The sequence below is a fragment of the Marmota marmota genome, unplaced genomic scaffold (genome assembly GCF_001458135.2).
Source record: "Marmota marmota marmota unplaced genomic scaffold, marMar, whole genome shotgun sequence".
Lineage (NCBI taxonomy): Eukaryota > Metazoa > Chordata > Mammalia > Rodentia > Sciuridae > Marmota > Marmota marmota.
Window position 1 is genome coordinate 58,642,893 of NW_025999977.1, and position 22,156 is coordinate 58,665,048.

Genomic DNA, 22,156 nt, shown 5'->3' on the forward strand with positions numbered 1-22,156 from the left:
ATTAACACATGTTAATCTTAACATGCAATGAGCTACTCTACAGCCAAAAAACCAGTAAAGTATTGTTGCATGCTGAGCATGCATGAACCTTGACAACCTCACCAAAAACCTCGGAAATACCAGGTTTCAGAGTTCAGGCAAATATACATTAGCAATTCACACTTAGAAATTTTGAGATACCAAGAATAATAGCTCCTAAAATAAAATATTTACACATAAGTCTGACAAAAACATGCAAGATCAGTATGCTAAATACTATAAAACATTGATTTAAAAATCAAATATTTAAATAAATAAACCTTATTTGTAATAAATCATATGCAATATCATTAACATGTAGATTCTATGCAAATTGATCTCTGGATTGTTGCAGTGCCAACCAATCCCAGCAGGTTCCTACTGAAATTGAAAGGAAAGTCTAATACTTATTTGGAAAGGCAAAAGAGCTAGAAAATCTCAAAACAATGTTGAAAAAGAAGAACCAGGTGCCTCACACCATGACTACAGTCATCAATAAGCTTGCTGTTGGGGAAAGGAAAGACCCACCGATCGGTGGGACAGAACACAGGAGAGGATACCAGCTACTCAAATATGGCTAACGATGGTGAAAACATGCACAATGTTTTAGGCAGAAAGGAGAGTCTTCCACAAATGGTACAGGAGTAATGAGACATCCCTGTGAAAAACAGATAATTCCGACACTGGACCACAAATAAAAATTAACTCAAAATAGGTCCTGGACACAAATGTAAAACACAAAACAATCATTTTTCTAGAATAAATCAAGAGAGCTCTCTGAGACTTTGCATTAAGTGTGGAATTCAGATATGGTATGGAAAGAATGAACTATGAAAGACAAAATCGATGAATTAGACTTCCGAATTTAAACTTCTGTTCTTCAAAACACAATGTTAAGAGAATGATAAGCCATGCTTTTGGGAGAAAAAAATTGTGAAAGACATATCTAACAAAGCATTTGTACCTAGAATTCACACAGAGTTCTCAAAAGTCAGTCAAAAGTAACCACACAAGAATAAGAGCAAAGGTAAAAGGTCTGAACAGACCTGTCCTCGGAGGACAAAGGAGCCAGGAAAGGTCTCCCAGTGCTGGTCACGAGGGACATGCAAACAGAACTCTGGGCTACGGAAGCAAAACAATCACTAAATTTCTTCCCTGGCCACACAAACTGGGGCAAGACTGGTGCTACTGAGACCTTCGCCCACCACGGGTGGGAGCAGGAGTTACAGCTGCTCAGGAAAAGCCTGCCGCTTCCTTACCAAGGAAAACACACGCATGCCCGGTGACCAGCGGGCCCCCAGGTACCGACCCAGCCTCAGCAAGAATCTTTTCAAACTTGCCCAAAGCTGGACCCAGAAGTCCTTCCACTGGAGGCTGAATAAGCAAGCTGTGGGACCTCAAGATCGCAACCGTCCTCAACAGCGTGAAGGAATGGGCCACCAGTGCCACGGCAGGACGGGTGAGTGGCACGTGTGTTGTGGGGAGTGAAGGGAGGTGGCCTCAGGTGGCACGCACTGCAGAACCCCGGCTGTGGGGCTTCCTGGAGGTAGAAAAGCTCTGCAGGACAGAAGACAGACATCAGCCATCAGATGGGGGGGGTGATCACAGAGGGCCGTTAGTGGGCAGCAGTGGATGTCCCCTACCCTGACTGTGCAGGCAGTGACATGACTATTCCCAGAGCCTCTGGAAGGGGTGCACTTCACTGTCCTAATTCACAGCCTAATTTTAAGAAAGAGATAAGTGACCCAAGAGGAGACTAACAGCACGAAGTGTGCGTGGGATGAGGCCTCCCACAGCTGGGAACTGAACAGAATGATGACAATGACTGAAAGCTGCCGCGAGGGTCCTCAATGACCACCAAAGGTGGGCAGCAGCGGCACAAGAACAGTCCACTGTGGACAGACTGAGGGCACCTCCCCAGCCCAGCCCTGGCAGCTAGAGGGCACAGCCTCCTGCTCTGGGCAGCAGGTGACTACCAGGAGCCACTGAGCGCCTAAAATTGTAAAGGGGACATTGGCGACAGAGCTACAGAAAGGCTGACTCCCAAAATCTGATGAGGAAGCCTGACCAGCCCCCTCCCTCAGCACCCAACATTTGCCTAACTCCTCAAGTTGCAGGGTCCGCAAATCATACCTCAGTAGTGGTGCTGAAGAAAACAGTGCCAGATCATCACTCTGGAGGGGACCCGTGGGCTGCTTGTGGTGTTAGCAAGGGGCCTGTGTGAAGTGCCAACCTTGGCCATCTCTGGGAGCCCACAGCTCCTGGGGCTCTAGAGAAGCTCCATTATCTGAAAACCTCGATGCCAGGGACAGCACTTGCCCTGACAACGCTGAGGCATCCGAGCCTGGGGGACAGGAAAGCCCAAGCAAGCTCAGCTCTGCTCCCTGCCAAGATCAGGAGCCACATGCTGGAAAGTGAGGGTCGCTGCTGGGAGCACACCTGCAGCAAGAGCCCCAGAGAACACAGTCCAGGGGAACAGCAAGGTGCACACCGCACAGCGGCTAGAGCCACTCTGCAGAGAGCCACCACCAGCAGCCTCAACCCCGCGGAAACATCACAGCAACACAACAGAGAATCCTTAGGGCCACCCGGCAACAGACTGACCACAAGCAAGCTTTTAAAAAGAAGAAATTGGGATTGACCACAGAGACCTCATATACCTGGAATATTCACTTTTATGAAAGCCAGCACTTAAAGATGAGAGATACATTAGCCTTTGCTGTAATTGCATCTTATCAAACCATCCTCCTAGAACCACTCAGTTTGGAATGCAGCAACTGGACATGTGTGGTCAACAGCTTGAGTCCTAATCCCCACCTCCAAAATTAAGCACCAAAACCTTTTTGCAAAATCCTTACTTCCTTTTAAATTTCCTGAAATTCTTTCTGAAACATTTCACAGAAGCACCAGACCAGAAACTCAGGCACAAGATGACACATTCATTCCTGCCACTTTTTTAGGGGTCACTACTTCGGTTCAAATTCCAAGTTGTAAATGACAATCTGATCCTGCAAAACAGATGCCAAAAGGAAATGTCACTGATAGTTCACTAGAAGGTAGACTTTTCCCTAATCTACAGTACAAGAGGCCAGAGCCAGGGTGAAAGGTGGCATCAATAAAGCGCTCCCTATGAATTCTTCTTCAGTTACAAGTACTTTGAAATTATGTCAAGACTATTTTAAGTGTCTATTAAGACAATAAATTACTCTTTTTATGCATATGTTTGCATTCAAAAGAAAACTCTTTTCCTCGACTATAGGATAAAAGAAATGAGATCTTTTAAATCAAAATCCTTACATTTGTTATCAAAATTATTTACTATGAGAATTATAAGAGTCCAATAAATATTAATGATAATGCAAAAACTATCATTAATTGGAAAAAAACAGTGTAAGCACAACACAAAAATAGGCTTTTCTAAAAAAAAAAAATCTACCTGCTCCTAGGAGTCCTTCCTTCATGGATTTACTGCCATCCTGAAGGCGAAGCTGTAAGAATCTGAAGCCATGTGCATGCTCCCCACCAAGGAACAGCCCTCCTGATGGAGACTGTGAACCTCCAACACTGAACGTCTGGACTCTCGTGCTAACTCTAGCAAGAGCAAAGATTCCCCTCCAGGTGGCAATGAACGTTACAAACACCAAAGCCGACTTCAGACACTTGACTTTACCCATCAGTTACTAACTGTGGTGCTACTCCTAGCTTACCCCTCCTTGTAAGAGGGGCTGGAAAGTGACTGAGACCCTTCAAGACTACAGAGTAGATCCCCTGATGCCTGAGCCTAAACATAATTTCAGCCCATAGAAGTGAGAGACAAAATCCCCCAAACAAAAACCAGACCCCAAGGAGGAACAACCAGAGGGAAACTTCATCCTTCCCCCCGGCCCCTACCTTGACATCTACACATACATCAAAAATAAAGAAATCCCATAATTAAAAAAAAAAACTACACACATAAGGACATGCATATAAAAGAGGGAAGAGAATGCACTTCAATTGATGCACAAGTCCAGGACCTCTGAAAACATGAGGAAACAGGCAAACAACTCTCCCATCAAAACTCAGATACAGAAGTGGACGAGAATCCAGGGGAAAATCGTAAAAAATTGATTATTAAATGTTCAATGAACTAAAACAACATCTAAGGAAGGAATTAAGAGAACAAATGCAGGAATGAAAGACCACTTCAATAAAGAGATAGAAACAGTGAAAAGAAACCAAGCAGAACCCTTGGAAGTGAAAGGCACAATGTCTTCGAGACAAGATACATAGATTTGAGTACACAGAATTCAATACAAGAAAAAAATAGAATATGATTGGAATGTACAAGAAATCTGGAACAACATGAAGAGACCAAATCACTGGGAAAGAAGAAAACATGAAGATACAAACTAAAGGCATTGAGAATATTTTCAATTTTATTGTCCCAGAAAACTTTTCCCACCTCAGAAATATGATATAAACCTCCACATATAAGATCCATACAGAGCCCCAAAGAGATCTGACCAAGAGAGAAGTTATCCAAGATATATCATAATCAAAATGCCTAACAGAAAATGAAAAGGAATATTAAAATCTGCCAGAGAGGAACACCAGGTCACATTCAGAGGCACACCAATAAGACTCACTTCTGGTCTCACGCAGACACTAAAACCAAGGAGGGCCTGGAACCAGATAGTCCAAGAACTAAAAGAAAACAATGGCCAGCCAACATTGCTATGGCCAGCAAAGCTCTTTCATATTTGATGGGGAAATAAAAACTTTCATGATAAAGATAAACTAAAAGCACTACAAAGAATCCTCAAAGATAAATTGCACATAGAGGAACCCAAAAACAAAATTCAAAACTTTCAAATAAGTGAAGATCAATAGAAGACTAATCAGTTAAATGAGAATCAAGACAGAATTAAATATATCAGAAAACCAAAATGGCAGCAAGCCACAAACACATGTCCCTAATAACATAGAATATAAATGATCTCAGCTCTGTAATTAGAAGACATAAACTAACAGAATGGACCAAAAAATCATAGCCAACTACATACTATTGGCAAGAGACTCATCTCATGGGCAAAAATCTCACAGCCAGAAGACGAATGGATGGAAAAAAAGTATTCCATACAAGTGGATTTTGAAAACAAACTGGAGTAGCTATCTTCATATCTGACAAAGCTGATTTCAGTCAAAAATTAATAAGAAGAGACAAATAAGGGCATTATATCGTGGTAAAGGGAATAATCCATTGAGAAGATATAATAATAGTAAATATATACACCTCAAATATTAATGCACACAGTTACATTAAAACAATATTCTTTGATATTAAATCCCAGATAGATTCCAATACAATAATACTGGATGATTTCAACACACCATTGTCACCAATAGACAGATCACCAAAGCATACAATCAATAAAGTTATTTCAACCTGAATAATACTACAAATCAAATGGACCTACTAGACACTTATAGAATATTTCATCCCAAAACTGCTGAATTCATCTTCTCAACAGCTCATGAACTTTTCCAAAATAGGTCATATTCTAGGTGTCAATACAAGTCTTAGCAAAACAAAAAGATCAATATAATCCCATGCATTCTATCAGGCCATAATGGAATAAAACTAGAAATCAACAGTAAGAAAAATAATAGGAACCACATAAACACATGGAAATCAAATGAATTTTAAATAAGAATAGATCAAAGAAGAAATGAGAGAAGAAATAAAGAAATTCTTAGAAACAAATGAAAACAAAGATAACAACAAATCAAAATCTTTGGAAGAGTATGAAAACTAGGAGGAAAATTCCTTGCTTTGAGCGCCTACATTAAAAAAAAAAAATAGAGAGATCCCAAATAAATAAGTTTATGCTCTACCCTCAAAGCCTTAGGGAAAAAATTAAAAAAAAAAAACACTCCAAAGTCAGTAGAAGACAAGAAATAACAATAATCAGAACTAAACTTAATGAAATTGATAATTTAAAAAACTACACACAGGATCAATCCAACACAACAAAAAGTAATTCTTTGAAAAGATAAATAAGATTAATAAGCCCTTCCAAACTATCCAAATGAGAAAAGAACATATTACCACAGACACTTCTGAAATCCAAAGTGTCATTACAAACTATTTTGAAAATTTATACTCCAATAATCTGCAAAATCTATAAGACTCTGACAGATTTCCGGACACATATGACTTGCCCAAACTGAACTAGAAGATACAGGAAACCTAAATCAGTAATGAAATTGAAACAGCAATTAAAAGCCTACCAACAAAGGAAAGCCCAGGACCAGATGGATTCTCAGCAGAGTTCTATCAAAACTTTAAAAATTAAAGAACTAAGCCCAGTCTTCCTCAAATATTGCCTGAAATTAAAAGGGAAGGAGCACTCCATCCAAACACATTCTATGAAGCCAATACAACCCTGATACCAAAACTAGAGAAGACCCATGTAGGAAAGAAAACTACAGACCAATATCACTGATGAACATAGATGCAAAAATCCTTAATTAGATATTAGTAAGCCACATTCAAAAACATTAAGAAGATAATACACCATGATCAAGGGGGCTCCCTCCCAGGGACACCAAGGCTTGTTCAACATGCAAATCAATAAATATAGTTCACCACCTAAAAAGAACTAAGAACAAAAATCTTATATCAACTCAATGGATGCAGAAAAGGCCTTTGATAAAACACAGCACCCATTCATGTTAAAAAATAGTAGAACAAAACATACATTATTACTGTATGTATATATGTGACTGCATGACCCATATGATTCTACAACATGTACACTCAGAAAACTGAGAAATTATATCCCGTCTACATATGATATATCAAAGTGCATAAATGCATCCTACTGTCATGTATAACTAATTAAAACAAATTAAAAGGGTAAAAAACATACTGGAGGAACTAGGGATAGAAGGAACTCACCTCCACATTATCAAGGCTATAAATGACAGACCCATAGATGACATAATACTGAATGAAGAAAAACTGAAAGCTTTTCCCCTAAAATCAGGAACAAGACAAGGATGTTCACTCTCACCATTTCTATTCAATACAGTTCTCAAACTCTAACCACTGTAATCAGGCAAGAGAAGGAAATTAAAGGGTAGATATTGGAAAAGAAGAAGTCAAACTGTTTGCTGATGACATGATCTTATATCTAGAAGACCCAAAAAATTTCACTAGACGACTTCTAGAGCTGATATATAAATTTACTAAAGTAGCAGGATACATGATTACCACTCATAAATCAATAGCTTTTCTTTTTATTCATTAAAGGATTTATTTTTTGAATGTGTTATATATGATGGCAGAATATAATTTATTTCATATTACACATATAGAGCACAAATTTTCAAGTCTCTGGTTATACACAAAGTATTTTCCCACCATTCGTGTCTTCACACACGTGCTGAGGGTAATGATGTCTAACTCATTCCTCCACCTTTCCTACTCCCATTCCCCCTCCCTTCTGTTCCCTCCCCTTTACCCTATCTAAAGCTCCTCCATTCCTCCCATGCTGCCACCCCATGACCATTATGAGTCACCATCCTCATATCAAAAAACATTCCGCCTTTGGTTTTTGGGGATAGGCTTACTTCACTTAGCATTATATTCTCCAACTCCTTCCATTTACATGCAAATGCCATGATTTTATTCTCTTTTAATGCTGAGTACTATTCCATTGTGTATATATGCCACAGTTTCTTTGTCCATTCATCTACTAAAGGGCATCTAGGTTGGCTCCACAGTGTAGTTATGGTGAATTGTGCTACTATAAACATTGATATGGCTGTGTCCCTGTAGTATACAGTCCTTTGGGTATAAACCGAGGAGTGGAATAGCTGGGTCAAATAAATGGTGGTTCCATTCCCAGTTTTCCAAGGAATCTCCATACTGCATTCCATACTGGCTACACCAATTTGCAGTCCCACCAGCAAGGTATGAGTGTGCCTTTTTTCCCACAACCTCGTCAACACTTATTGTTATTTGTATTCTTGATAGCTGCCATTCTGACTGGAATGAGATGGTATCTTAGAGTAGTTCTGATTTGCATTTCTCTAACTGCTAGAGATGTTGAACATTTTTTCATATATTTGTTGATTGATTGTATATCCTCTTCTGAGAAGTGTTTGTTCAGTTCCTTGGCCCATTTATTGATTGGGTTATTTGTTTGTTTGTTTGTTTGTTTTCTGGTGTTAAGGTTTTTGAGTGCTTTATGTATCCTAGAGATTAGTGCTCTATCTGATGTGTTTGTGATAAAGATGTATTCCCATTCTGTGGGCTCTCTATTCACCTGACAGTTTCTTTTGCTGAGAAGAAGCTTTTTAGTTGGAATCCATCCCATTTATTGACTCTTGGTTTTAATTCTTATGCTATAGGAGTCTTATTAAGGAAGTCGGGGCCTAACCCTACATGATGAAGATTAGGGCATACTTTTTTTTCCATTAGGCGCCAGGTCTCTGTTTTAATTCCTAGGTCCTTGATCCGCTTTGAGTTGAGTTTTGTGCATGATGAGAGATAGAAGTTCAATTTCATTTTGTTACATAAGGATTTCCAGTTTTTCCAGCACCATTTGTTGAAGAAGCTATCTTTTCTCCAATATATAGTTTTGGCCACTTTGTCTAATATGAGATAACTGTAATTATGTGGGTTTGCCTCTGTGTCCTCTATTCTGTGTCACTGGTCTACAGGTCTATTTTGGTGCCAATACCATGCTATTTTTGTTACTATTGCTCTATAGTTTAAAGTCTGGAATAGTAATGCCACCAGCTTCATTCTTCTTGCTAAGGATTGCTTTGGCTATTCTGGGTCTCTTATTTTTCCAGATGAATTTCATGATTGTTTTTTATAATCAATAGCTTGTCTATGTTCCAACAAAAAAAAAACAGCTGAGAAAGAAATTGAGAAAAGTACCTCCTTTACAATAGCCTCAAAAAAATAAAATAACTGGAAATTAATCTAACCAAGGAGGTGGAAGTTCACTACTATGAAAACTACGGAACACTGAAGAAAGAAATTAAAGAAGACCTTGGAAGATGGAAAGGCCTCCCTTGTTACTGAATAGGCAGAATTAATAGTGTTAAAATGGCCATCTTATCAAAAGTGATCTCAATATTCAATGCAATCCCCATCAAAATACCAATAAAATTCTTCTCAGAACTAGAAAAAGAAAGTCCTAAAATTCATTTGGAAAAATAAGAGACCCAGAATACCCAAAGCAATCCTGAGCAAGAAGAGGGATGTAGGAAGCATCATAATACCTATCTCAAATTATGCTACGAGGTGGAGTAGCAAAAACAGCATGGTATTGGCATCAAAACAGACATGCAGACCAAAGGAATAGAAGTCATGGAGACAAACCCACATAGTTACAGCCTTGTGATACTTGACAAAAATATATGTTGGAGAAAGACAATCTTTTAAATAAATTGTTCTGGGAAATTTTATGTCCATATGTAGAAGAGTGAATTTAGATCCCTATCACCTGCACAAAAGTCAAATAATGAGCCTTGGTATAAAAAAAAGTCAAATAAAAATGGATCAGGGACTTAGGAATTAGATCAGAAACCTTGCAATTGCTAGAAGTAAACATAGGGTAACACCCCGTCATAGAGGTGCCGGCCCTGAGTTGCTCAACAAGACCCCTAAAACTCAAGAAATGAAACCAAGAATCAGTAAGTGGGATGCCATCAAATTAAAAATCTGTACAGCAAAGGAAAGGCTTAAGAGCATGAAGAGAGAGCCTGTGGAACAAGAGAAAATCTTTGCAGTTGCTCCTCTAACGGGATTAACATCCAGAATACAGAGAGAACTCACAAAACCAAATTCCAAAAAACAAATAACATGTATGATTTTGTCAAAATGAATGCAATTACTATGTATAATTGTGATGCTTTAATGAAAAAAATATTTTAAAAAAGGATCAAAGCCAAGAAAACAAAAATCAGGAAGCAAGATAATGGGCCTACATGGAGTGGAATAAGAGACGTTTCATCAACGTGTTAGGCACAGAGGAAGAATATGGAAAATGGAGCTCCTTCTGGAAATAGAGACATTTCGGTGACACTCCGATCTTGATCCGGCCTTTAAACACCTGTTTCCTGGAATCGTCAAACAGCAACCAAACACTAGTGGTCTTTTCACCACCTGCTCTCTTCCCAGGGCTCTGCCAGGCAATGTTGTGGGCCACCCAGGAACTGCACAGTGTGGTCTTTGTCCCCAGGAATTTACAGTCATGTTGAGAGACTAATCAACGGGTTTTAAATGCATACCAAACAAGATGGTAGTCCTCCCGCTCAATCATGTCAACGTGGACGGTCTGGCAGGATTTGAGGCACTACCAAACAGGGAGTGGCAGACGTGGCTTCTCAGAAATCAGGCTCGGGCGGGACAATAAAGGGTTTGAACAGAGCAATGTCACAATTAATGGAGAGGCTGAAGTGGCATTTGGAAACAAAAGTGGGGCAGTTAACAGGTCAACAGTGAAGGACGCACCTCCACTAGCCGGACGCAAGTGTAGTCAGAACCGTGTGCAGCAGGAGCTGGTCAGGACAGAGCGCTGAGAAGGGCGGGGCTTGGAGCAAGCAGCCTGGGGGAGAGGGACATAGGGGATGAGCAGCTGGAAGAAGGGGTGCTGCAGGGAGGAGCCCATATGGCCCCGTGGCCACCACAGAGGGGAGAGTGTGTGGTGGTTCAGCACATGGAGCCGGGACTGCAGGGCTCCTAACAGTCATGAGCTCAGACTGTAGACGCTACATGCCACCAAGGGTCCCCAGGAATCAGAATCACCAGAGGTTTCATCCCAGATGGGGTAAAATGGCATTTGGAAGCACAAGTGGGATGAGAGAGGGTGGTCAGGACCGCTGGACCGCCTCTGGAGTCTGCAGGAGAGAGGCCAGTAGGGAAGACAGAGCCCCTGGTGGCTGCTGGAAGTGGGGCCAGGGCACAGCACCAACAGGCTGGGATGGGAGCCAAGAGTGCCTCCCACGGAGTGCAGCAGGTTGGTGACGAGAGACTGATAGCTGGTGTCAAAAAAATATCCAGAGAATTCCAGGGTAGATGAAGACATGCTCACTGAGCTTGACCACTGAGGGCAGAGGGCAGAGAGAGGGCAGCCCCAGAGCACTGGGCAGAGCCATCCCAAGGGCATGATGGCCAACAGAGAGGAGGCCAGATGCTGGACATGATGGCCAGCACTCAGCCTGACGTGAACAGCGGCCGCAGCGAACCTTCCATGGAGCAGTGACTACTCTAGGTTGCTAAGAGTGGAAGTGAGGTCAGAGGTGTGGGAAGGACCTTTCAGTTCCTTTCCACTCACTGGAGAGGAGGACAGCTCCAGGAGAGGATTAACAGTGACAGCAGCGGTGCAGGCAGGCAGAGGAGCAGAGACGCGGTAGAGAAGGATGGGGAAGGTAATCAGTGCTCTCGTCTGAATGTCGTGTCCCCAAAAGTCATGTTGGAGCCTCTCCCTCAAGATGATGATTTTAGGAGGTGACTAGGTCACAAGGGTAGAGCTCTCTGTTGGGACCAAACAAAGGGGACCCCAAGAGCTCCCAGGCCCCTCCTTCGTGCCAGTGTGAAGGTGCCGTTTATCTGCCAGGACACCCTCACCAGACACCACCTCTGCCAGAGCCTTGACCGCAGACTTCCCAGCCTTCAGACCTGGGAGCAGGCCTGCTGCTGAGGAGCTACCCCATCCGCGGTGTTCTGCTGCAGCAGCCTGAGCAGGCACAGACAGGGAGGCCTCTTCCTCTGGGGCATGAAGACGCAGCCTGACTGGCACTCGGAGCCCGGGTCGCACTCCACGTCTGGAGTGGTGCATTTACAGGTGCAGTGCCTGGTTTTCATCCTGGAGCAGCCAGTGAACACCACCTTCATCGGCTTCCAGAGACATGGGGGTTGGCTAAAGAGAGGTGAAGGGGTGGGAGATTGCAGTCGGCCTGGGCACAGGCAGGAAGTGTCTGTCCTGGCATGTAAGACTCAGAGCTAGGTACAGCCGCATCCCTCTAAAGATGCAAAGAAGCACCTGAGCAAGTCAAGGGCTTGAGGAAGACCAAGCGTGACTTCATGACGCAGGACCACACCGCCTCCGTCTGCAGTACCACACTGCCTCCATCTGCAGGACCACACTGCCTCCATCTGCACTGCCTCCGTCTGCACGACCACACTACCTCTGTCTGCAGGAACACTGCCTCCCATCTGCAGGACCACACTGCCTCCATGTGCAGAACCTGATGCTGAAGGAGAAACAATCTTCCTTTGGACTTGACTGCAAAGACTATACACACCAAGACATGAAGAGCAAGACGTTCAGGGATGCAGATAGGAAAACCCAGTCCCTCATGCAGGCCCTTCCAGGGAGGTCTGTGAGTGCTACATCCTGACTGAAGGCTAGGCCAGTGTCCTAGGAGCCCAGAGGGTGACAGGGAGCAGTGGACCCTGCAGCAGTACCTCCAGGGTCCTGGTGACCCAGAAGCTCTGAAGGAGGCAGACACACAAAAGAGGGAGGGATGCAGCACAGCCTCAGGAGGAGGGAGAGAGCCCCCAGCAGCAGCCAAATGACAAAGGAACAGGGAGCCTGTAAGCTCCAACCAGCTCCCACTGGACCAGGAGCCACCCAGGCCAAGACTGAGGAGAAGCAGCCTGCAGCTTTCCAGGGACTCTACCCTTTACACCCTAAGCACACAAACACAGCTGCTGGCTTTCCACTGCCACTGCCGTAGTACAGTTTTAGAGATCTTTTCTTCATATTTTCTAATTCTTAAACATCTAATATTTTAATTTCCATCAAATAATAATAGCTGATGATCATCAAGTTCTGCCTGATGCCAAGCTCTATTCATGAGTCATCTCCTTCACTCTCCACAACAGCCCCGTGGGATCCTATCACCCACACAGTGGACATGAGAGAAATCCAAGGCTTGGGACAGGGCACACAGCCCAGCCCTTTGCCTCTCTCTGCAGTAACTCTGATCAGGACCTGTTGCTCCAGCATGTGGACAGGTGCCAAGGAACTCCTACTTAACCCAGAAATTACCTGAGACTCTTGCTAAAAATGAACCGTCTCAGGCTATGAAGGCATTACTATCACCACCAACCTCAGCTAACCCACCACCCCTCCAAAGGTGGGCGGGGGAATCCCTGGGAGTCTGCAGACCATCCAGGGGGTCAGCAAGGTCACCTGTGTCCTTAATAAATCTGTGACTTGCTGGCCACTTTCCCAATGTGGCATCTGCACTGATGCAGCAAACTCACTGGGAAGTCCTGCTGGAGCTGAGGACAAAGGAGGGCCAGGCTGCTCTGGCCACCACTGGATTCCTCACTCCAAGGTACTCACAATTTTAGGAAAATGTCAGTGTCACTTAAAAGGCCATTTGATGACTTGACGGAGAAATAAAAATTAATACTCTTATTACGCATCAACGTCTAGTCCATGCCCGCTTCCTGTTCTGTGTAAGGAAACAGGAAGCACAGGAGGTACTTCTGCTACACTTCAGAGCAGCACAATGCAGGCGTGCGATCACTCAATAGCACAGACAGCAGACCCTGGGTTCATGAACAGCATTCTACTGACAGCAAAGTAACAACCTAGATTATTCACAATTGGCCATTGCACTGACCCTTTCTTGAACAAAATGAAGCTATAATGTCACTGAAAGCAACTGACTACATTTGGACCCAGTAATAAAATTTGAGCATTCAAAACAAATTAGAATTTACAAAACATGCACATGATTTGACAGCTTCCCAAAGCTAAGAGCCTTTTCTAAAGGTACTGGTAGAAATAGCAATGTATGTGACTTTGTAAGAGTTGTATAGTTAAATATGTTAACATTTGCAGAACTCATGAACCAATTTTTTCCAAATGATTGATGGTGTACCATGGTGCAAAATCACACATGGTAAAAATGTGCTCCAAGTACAAGCTGTAACAATGGGTTTCAACTTAACAAAGAATTGAAGTTCACAGACATGATTTCTAATTCACATGGCAACTAACCTTTAAGAAACTATCACTTGTCAAGTTTTGGTGTAGTACCAAAGAATATAAACAGTTATGTCTGAAGAAGCCATTTAAATACACTTCTCTTTTCCAAGTACAGATTCATGGGACGCTGGATTCCCTCAGCTATTGTAACCAAAGTAGCACACAGCAAAAACCTGGTGCAGAGGAGACATGAGAGCCAGCTGCCTTCAGTTAGGCCAAAGATTGCACCAAAGGGAAAATACTACTGTCTGGAAAACAGAATCCTTCTTCACAAAAACTATGTTATTCATAGTATCATGTAACTGACTTATTGTAGTTATTTTTAAGTGAATCAATAAGTAAATCTTGTTAAATTTCCTAATTTTAATCCCTAATATGGTAACTACTGATGTGATCACATAAACACAATCTCTCTGGGGTCCCCAGTGGTGTACATAAGCATAAAGGAGTCCTGATAGGGATCTGAGGACCATTGCTCTGAAGGGTTTAATCACCAAAATGTGACATAGAGAACAATGGCATTCATCTCACAGGCTGCCAATGTCAATGACATAGTAATGCGTTTCAAGGAGGGGTCAATGGCCCTGCACATAGTTCCCAAAAGGGGTCAGGGGAGGGGTCAGGTGCTGGCTCTTGTCTTCTGATTGCACATCAAACCTCCAAGACCTAAATGCAATGCAGCTACAATGTCCAAGCTCACCATTTGCAGGAAAAATCTCTAAACTGGGTTATGTCCTTTCTTTGGGGAAAAGAAAATCATCAGCTTTGCCTACTTAGATGATCTTTTTATTGTTTTAATTGTTAAAATATGATTTTGATTTTTAATTGCATATTCCCATACATCCCAAAAAGAACAAAAGCACTGCATTTAAAATATGCTCTGAACCCCTTTTACACAGCCCAGCCCCCTCCCCACACCCACTGCCGGTCTGCGCAGCCTCTGGTTGAGGAAGAGCAACAGGTAGTCCAGACGGTGGGTTCCACATCTGGCTGCATCTTACTGCATCTGAACCTGGCACCAGACCTGTTCCACCTGAGCATGCACTGAGAACAGAGGACACTCTCCCTGGAGACCTGGAATTGGCTTACAAATGTTTCTATTATAATAGAAAAGTGACTAAAGTTTTAAAATTACAGCATTGAGCTCAACCAGGAGATGGCTCCACTTCCTGTTAGTTATATGAGAGAACTGAAGGTACCCTTTCCAGGGTGCTTCTAAATGTAAGACCCCAGAGACCCCACATGTCCACTGCCCTGCAGGCAAGGAAGCGGCCACCTATGTGTCCAGCTCATCCATAAGCTGCAGGTGCATGGAGTGTGTGGCATTGCGTGGCCAGCAGTGACACTGAGCGTGTGACAGGTATGTGGCCAGCAGTGACACAGAGTATGTGATAGGTATGTGGCCAGTGACATGGAACATGGGGCATCTGAGTGGCCCACAAAGACAATCATGTTGAGAGAAAATTACCAGGCTTCAAGAACACAAGGAAATAAGGGACGTTTAGGAACATTTTTCACTGGCCCCAAATGTACCTACTGTTGGGGAAGCTCATATGCAATCCCTGCCTGCAATATTTACCAATTTGTCAGATGTATTCTTGAATCAAGAATCTATTATAACTTTTTTAAAAGCCTGTCTTTTAAAACTGATTTCTATTTACAAGCAAAAATGTAAACTTTCTTTATACAGCTCTTCTCTGCAGGGCCAAGGATCCCTCGCCTTCAAACACGGGTGCAGACAGCCCTGAAGATGAGCCAGTGAGAAGCAACACCTGGCAGATGGATGCTCTGGGCATGCCCTGCTCCCCACTGCCTCTCCTCCCGTCTCTCTCAGGGAGGAGCTGCTGGCTCACGGAGCACCACCTGTCAAGGCCAAGCACCTGAACCTTCCAGCACCTTCCCTCCCCTGGACCTTCCAGCACCTTCCCTCCCCTGGACCTTCCAGCACTTTCCCCACCCTGGACCTTCCAGCACCTTCCCCCCCCTGGACCTTCCAGCACCTTCCCTCCCCTGGACCTTCCAGCACTTTCCCCACCCTGGACCTTCCAGCACCTTCCCTCCCCTGGACCTTCCAGCACTTTCCCCACCCTGGACCTTCCAGCACCTTCCCCCCCCTGGACCTTCCAGCACCTTCCCTCCCCTGGACCTTCCAGCACCTTCCCTCCCCTGGACCTTCCAGCACCTTCCCCACCCTGGACCTTCCAGCACCTTCCCTCCCCTGGACCTTCCAGCACCTTCCCCCCCCTGGACCTTCCAGCACCTTCCCTCCCCATGCTTCTGATTTTCTTGCCTCTAAAACACTCATGGAAGAAAGCACTCTTTTCCTCCAAAATACCACTGTCCATTTTATGCATCAAAGGAATGAATTTCCCTAAGAGTCCCTACGCAGAGAGCAGTGCAGGCAACCAATAAAGAGTTCTCACTAAGCCTTCCCAGAAATGCAAAGAGGAAGTATTACTTTTGGTGTCCAAAACTATCTATGACCATCTCATAGTTACACAAGGTGAACTCGAGGTTGTCTGGTACCTTACAGAAACAACACACATGCCAAGCATATTCTCTGATGAAACCCAAGTCATACATTCTAAAATTACAGATGGCATCTCTGCAACACACGTGGGAAACCAAATAAATACAAATAACATGCTTTCCTTTTGTGACTACAATGGTTATGCATCCCACGGTCATATTTTAACAAAAACCCTTCACTCTGAGGTCAGCAGAAGTGTGATAAAATGACCACTCATCACAGGAATGGACAGTGACAGCCAAGGGCAAGGGCAGGCTCTGGGCTCAGAGGGGACCAGCAAGCTGAGCTCAGGTGAGCCACTTCTGCTTTTCTCTGGGACCCACTCCTGCTGCTCAGGCATGAGCTGTACCAACTGCCTTGATCTCCTCTCACCCCATGGGAGGGACCTAGGCTGACACTTCTAATTGAGAGTTTTCCCACAGCAAAATCCCACTGATGTTTTACATCCCAGAAAATGGCCTGAAGATAAGACTTTTATTCTGCTTTTAAAAAATCACTTTTCTGTAACAGATACTCTCCTGGATGACTGCCCAATGGAACATGAATGTCCAAATAAAGGCTACTGAAGAGCTGGACACCCACTAGAGCATCTGCTTCATCTCACCTCCTGTCCCTCTCACAGCCTCAGGGTGGATGGACAAACGGGAACATGGCTGAGAGACCAGCAGCAAGGTATCGTGGCTGCCGCCTCTTCTGCCTCTGCCAGAGCCAACAGCTTAGGGGAAGAGGGTCTTCTGGGTGGAGGGTGGCAGAGCCCCTGGCAGAGCCCCAGGCCTCAAACAGGTGCAGGGCTGGGAGAGCACCAAGATCATCAGGCACCCCTGATGCTGGGAGGGGGACCTGGGTGCACTTTGGGACAGGAAGGAGACTGAGAATCCGCGTCCCAGCCCAGTCAGCAGGTGTGGGAACACCCTGGTGAGGCAGTGCCAACTGGCCCTCCAGTCCTCTTCCTCTGGCTTGCCTCTAGACTAGGCTGGAGCCGGTCACCCCTCCTTCCCACCCGGCTGCTCTGAGCCATCCACTCAGTACCTCGCGTCCTATTAAAAGTGAGCCTGACGTGGAAGGCACTGCAGATGTGCTGGAGGGGGGCACTTTTTCCACTGGAAGGTGAAGCTCTCTCCTTTACTTGAATCTAAATGGATCGCCTATGTATAGAGAAATACAACGTTCATTTTCCTGGAACCGTGTAATTCCCTAAACATTGCACTACTTAATTTTCAATCCACCATAATCCCACTTAGCATTATTGATGACTAACACTTAGCTTTTGAGACTCCAGTGTTGAACAATATCGACCCTCTCTCTTAGGAAAACAATAAAATACTTAACTGTGGTGATAGGGTAGTATCAAGATAATAAAGAGGAAAAAATTGTAAAGAGAGTGGGCAGGCAATGAATTTTAAAAATCAATTAAAGAATTAATGCTGTTTTCATTTTGTCACAAAAATCCTGAGTCAGAGACAAAGCTAGATCAAAAGCACCCTGGCTTTATTGGCATCTCTAGCAAGGGTAATTAACGAAGCCCTGTGCTGATTGACTGATAAAGCAAGCCACAGGACTAGGTCACTGTTACGGACTCACATTCGCCTTTATTTCAGTGAGATGCGTACAGGGTGTTTCCATCAACAGCTGCAGGCGAAGGAAAGCTTAGCACTTGTTAGGTGAGTTACGTCACTTAACCATCATTCCCGTTAGTCGGTCTAATGCTCTTCTTTGACCATATAAGCAAAGTTGCACTGTTTTGTCACTGGCTTACAGCTCGTAGTGTATCAGCTACTCACTTGCTTTCACGGGGTCTTGTCTTGGGCTGTCTGATGCTGGCACGAGGTGCACCGGTGCTCGGCTTCGGGGGAGCCTCCTGGACTGAGATGTGTCACTGGGAAGCCCTTGTCTCCTTCAACCCCTCCATCAGTCTGATGAGATTTCAATTCCCAATGAGTTTCTAAGCATACTATGGTTTCAGGTGGAGTCATAATAACAAGAATTAAAAAGCAGAGCAAGATGACTCTTTTTAAGAAATAATCACATTAAAGATACATTAACCAGTGACAGACTGCTGTTCCACACTGACTGTACCCAAACTACCACAGTGTTCCTTTCCTTTCTTAATCTTGTCATTATGTCTCCATCCAAAGTCCAACTGTGTCTTGACATTTCCTAGATTCCAACAGCATGGAATACTATGTGAAGAATGAATCCCTCTTACCCTAAATCCTAATCCTGTGTGCTTGGGTTTGTTAGGAAATAGTTGAGCCGTCAGAACGCCAAGCAGAAGACACTCCAGACACAGAGATGGGACCCTGGCAAAAAAGCTAAAGCACTTGGCAGACGCTGGGAAACAGGGAGTCTGGGGTGATCTGGAAAACGGCGTGGTTGGAACAGCACACTGGCGCTGAAGGAAGGGCACGCAAAAAGGACTCCCCGCAGGATCTCTCCTTGGGAGGAAATGCGCAGCAGAGACGCGGCCTTGGAAGGAGAGGGAAGGACCAGGCCAGAGACAATCCTAAACATCCATGGGAACGGGCGTTTCTTCAAGAGAAACCTGGGGGCCATCCCCACACACAAAGAAATCAGGAACTCGGGCCAGAAAAGAGCCCGTGGTGTCACAGGTGGAATGTCCCACCTGGCACAGTGGGCCAGCCTCCTCTGAGGATGCACCTGCCTCCTCTCCTCACCTGGGCACTGCCCGCTCCGGCTCAATGGCCCAGCACTATTTATCAACCGTGCTTCCTTGGCAAGAAAATTAAATCGTAAACTTGCCAAAACACATCGACACCTCATTGTGGAGACCACACAGACCCTGCCACACAGAGCACATCTCCCGTTAACTCTAGCTTGGGGCAAATAACCTGCAAAATGGTTCTCAACACTCTACCACCAAATCCGACCAGAGAGCGGATCCTGACTTGTGCTCGCATCCTAAACATTTCAATTTACAGACATTGTGAGCTCATCAGCACAGTGACACCCAATCACATACAATTTTTACAAGTATCTCAAGGAATAAATTTAAACAAAATAAATTCTACCCACATGCTGTTTGGTTAATTTTTTACTCGTTTCTACAAAGCACTAAAAATGCAAACGCCTCAGAGGCAGACAAAGCTTGCTATTTTCCAGAAAAGTCTCACACAGTGGAAGCGCCACAGGCTTTGTGCTGCCTCCAACATGCATGTGAAGGACTTTGCCCCGATATGCCACGTTAGCATCATCGTGAACTTACAAAACACCTCTGAAAGGACCACCGCTCCCCCAACAATGAGCATCAATATAAGCATCTTACGTTGGCTACTTTGTTACTAATAGCACACCTAAAATGATACATGATTTTGAAGACTTTTTGGAGGTTTCACAGTTCTCTTTTCATCTTCTTACACACTTTGCAGCTGGAAATTTGTCACCATGGCAACCTGGCTTGATGTCTGTGTGTCAGACATGGTCCACAGAGTTGTATCATACCTCATAATGCAAAAGCACTGCATGCCCAGGGTCCCTGGTGTTCTTTGATAGTGTGACATTGTAGAGAGTTGTTATCACATACAGGACAGAAACAGAACAACTCCACATCTAGAGCCACGATTTAAAACTTTCAAATCTATTATGGGATGAATCATTCCATCTGTTTGCTATTCTTAAGTCTCTCTTAATTTTCATTATAATCACAAAACATAACCCATGAGAAATCAAATTGAGTATTTGTTTAGTTTAAAAGAAAGAGGGGGGGGGGACCTGGTCTGGGATCAAAGAGAACGGCGTGCCACAGGCAGCTGGCGCAGGGTGGCCCTGAAAGACGGCACACCCATGGCCATAATCTCTTGGTGATCTGGGTGCCTGGTTCAGCGGCAGCTCCACTAAAGTCATTCACATCGATTCCAAATAAATAAAATTAACATTTTAAATGAAGTTGATAAAAAAGTTTTAAATGTGGGAGATTTCCTCAATATTGATCCACAGCATTTTTAAAAATAGATTTCAGCAACTTTTTAATGCACCACATAAAAATACATGAGAAATGGAAAACAATCCATACCCAAAAGTGAAAACAGTCTCAAAGAGGAAGTCAGTGCTTTCTTTCTTTCTCCTTTCTTCCTGTATGCTTTTGCTAACAATTCTACAATAAACATCTACTACCATTTAACAAAGTTTTCTCACTTTTAAACTAACGTGAGATATAGAAGAAAACTCTAAACCTGCAAGTAAGCTATTGGGTGCACCTGATGCAGAGAGAAACAAATAAAAGTAAAATCTAACCCCTGCTCTCAAGGACTTTAACCTCGGCTGGAATTGGGATTAGACTGGAAATAACAGATAATACCAGACCCAGTCCACCAAGAAGGCACTGCACTAATATTTCTAATTTTCACACCAGCCTCACAAGTTGGACGTCAGCCCAGGTTTTCAGAGAGGAAACTGAGGCTCAGGAAAGCTGTCTGCAGACCCTTTGCACTGGTCCCCAGCTGCACCCCTTTCACTAGAGTTCTGGAAAGTGTTTGGCAAAACTTTCTGCTTAAAAGATCACAAGCCACGGGTGCCAAACAAGTGATAAATTCTCCAAAGCATCATTTGACGTTAAAACCAGATGTTGTTTATGCTCACGGGGACACCTGTGAACCGAGGTCATCGTCTCGCCAGCCCATGGTAGGTGGTGGCTGAGAGTTCCGAGGACAGGATGCCAGGGATAAAACGGGTCACACTAATTTTAACATGGGGCTGAACGACCGAGTGCCCAATTTCAAGCTGAGGAATGTGAGCTCTCATTGCCTAACTTAAGGATAGCTGAAGTTCAAATAAGACAATCCCCATTTTAAGCCTAGATATGCTTTTCAGGAACTCTCAAAGCCATTGTCTCACTGATTTTGTAAATTTGTAAAATAATTGTTGACTGACTCAGCCAAGGTGGAGGGTTAGACTTGACAAGGACACCTGGCCAGCTAACAGAAGCCCTAAAGCTGGAGTCCAGGCTCCTCCACGCGCTCTTGGCACATTAGCACCTACACAGGGAACCACACGCTGTGCCTGGCCCTCGGCAGAGCACTGTCAGGATTCTTCTGCTAATAAAAATAAAAGCACTGAGCAGATTTTTCTCTCTAATCCTGGAGGTGGGATAAATAAACAAATGAACTTTACACAGGAGGAAACAAAGACTCTGAGCTTTCAAGGTGTGTTCCCAAAGCCACACAACGGGTGTGTGGTGGCTGGCCCCTTCCACTAGTGGCGGGAACGTCAGAGCCCATGCCTTCCTTCCCACGCGCCTGGGCCTGGCCCACTATCCTCATGGAGTCCCAGGGAATTGTGGTCCAAGTCAGTGAAATTGTCCACACCCAGACAAAATTCACCATGACACTTGGTCACCTAACCAATGATGAGGGGAGCCTGTTTTACTTAGGACAGAGCTAACACAGAGCTGGAGGTGAGGACCTACAGCTGCCAGGTGGGGACCCTGCTGGCCTGCAGCCTTGGGGGCTGGGAGTCTGACTTCTGCCCACACCCTGAGCAGGTGGCACCTGCATCCCTCAGTGTGGTGAGTCTGAAGGTGCAGCTGTTCCTGCTGCTGGGAGCCCGAGCCAGCACCCCGGGTGCTGACTGCTCAGGCCAGGGA

The 22,156-nt window shown here is 44.3% G+C and overlaps 1 protein-coding gene across 1 annotated transcript in view; it reads right to left on the reverse strand.

Annotated features, from left to right (window-relative positions):
• Positions 1 to 11,695: 11,695 nt before the first annotated feature.
• Positions 11,696 to 22,156, reverse strand: part of Dcdc2c (doublecortin domain containing 2C) — a 54,564-nt gene continuing 44,103 nt past the window's right edge. Inside the window, exon 11 of the mRNA XM_015479443.2 lies at positions 11,696 to 11,920. Coding sequence (XP_015334929.1) covers positions 11,696 to 11,920 — 225 coding nt within the window. The remainder of the gene's footprint in view (positions 11,921 to 22,156) is intronic.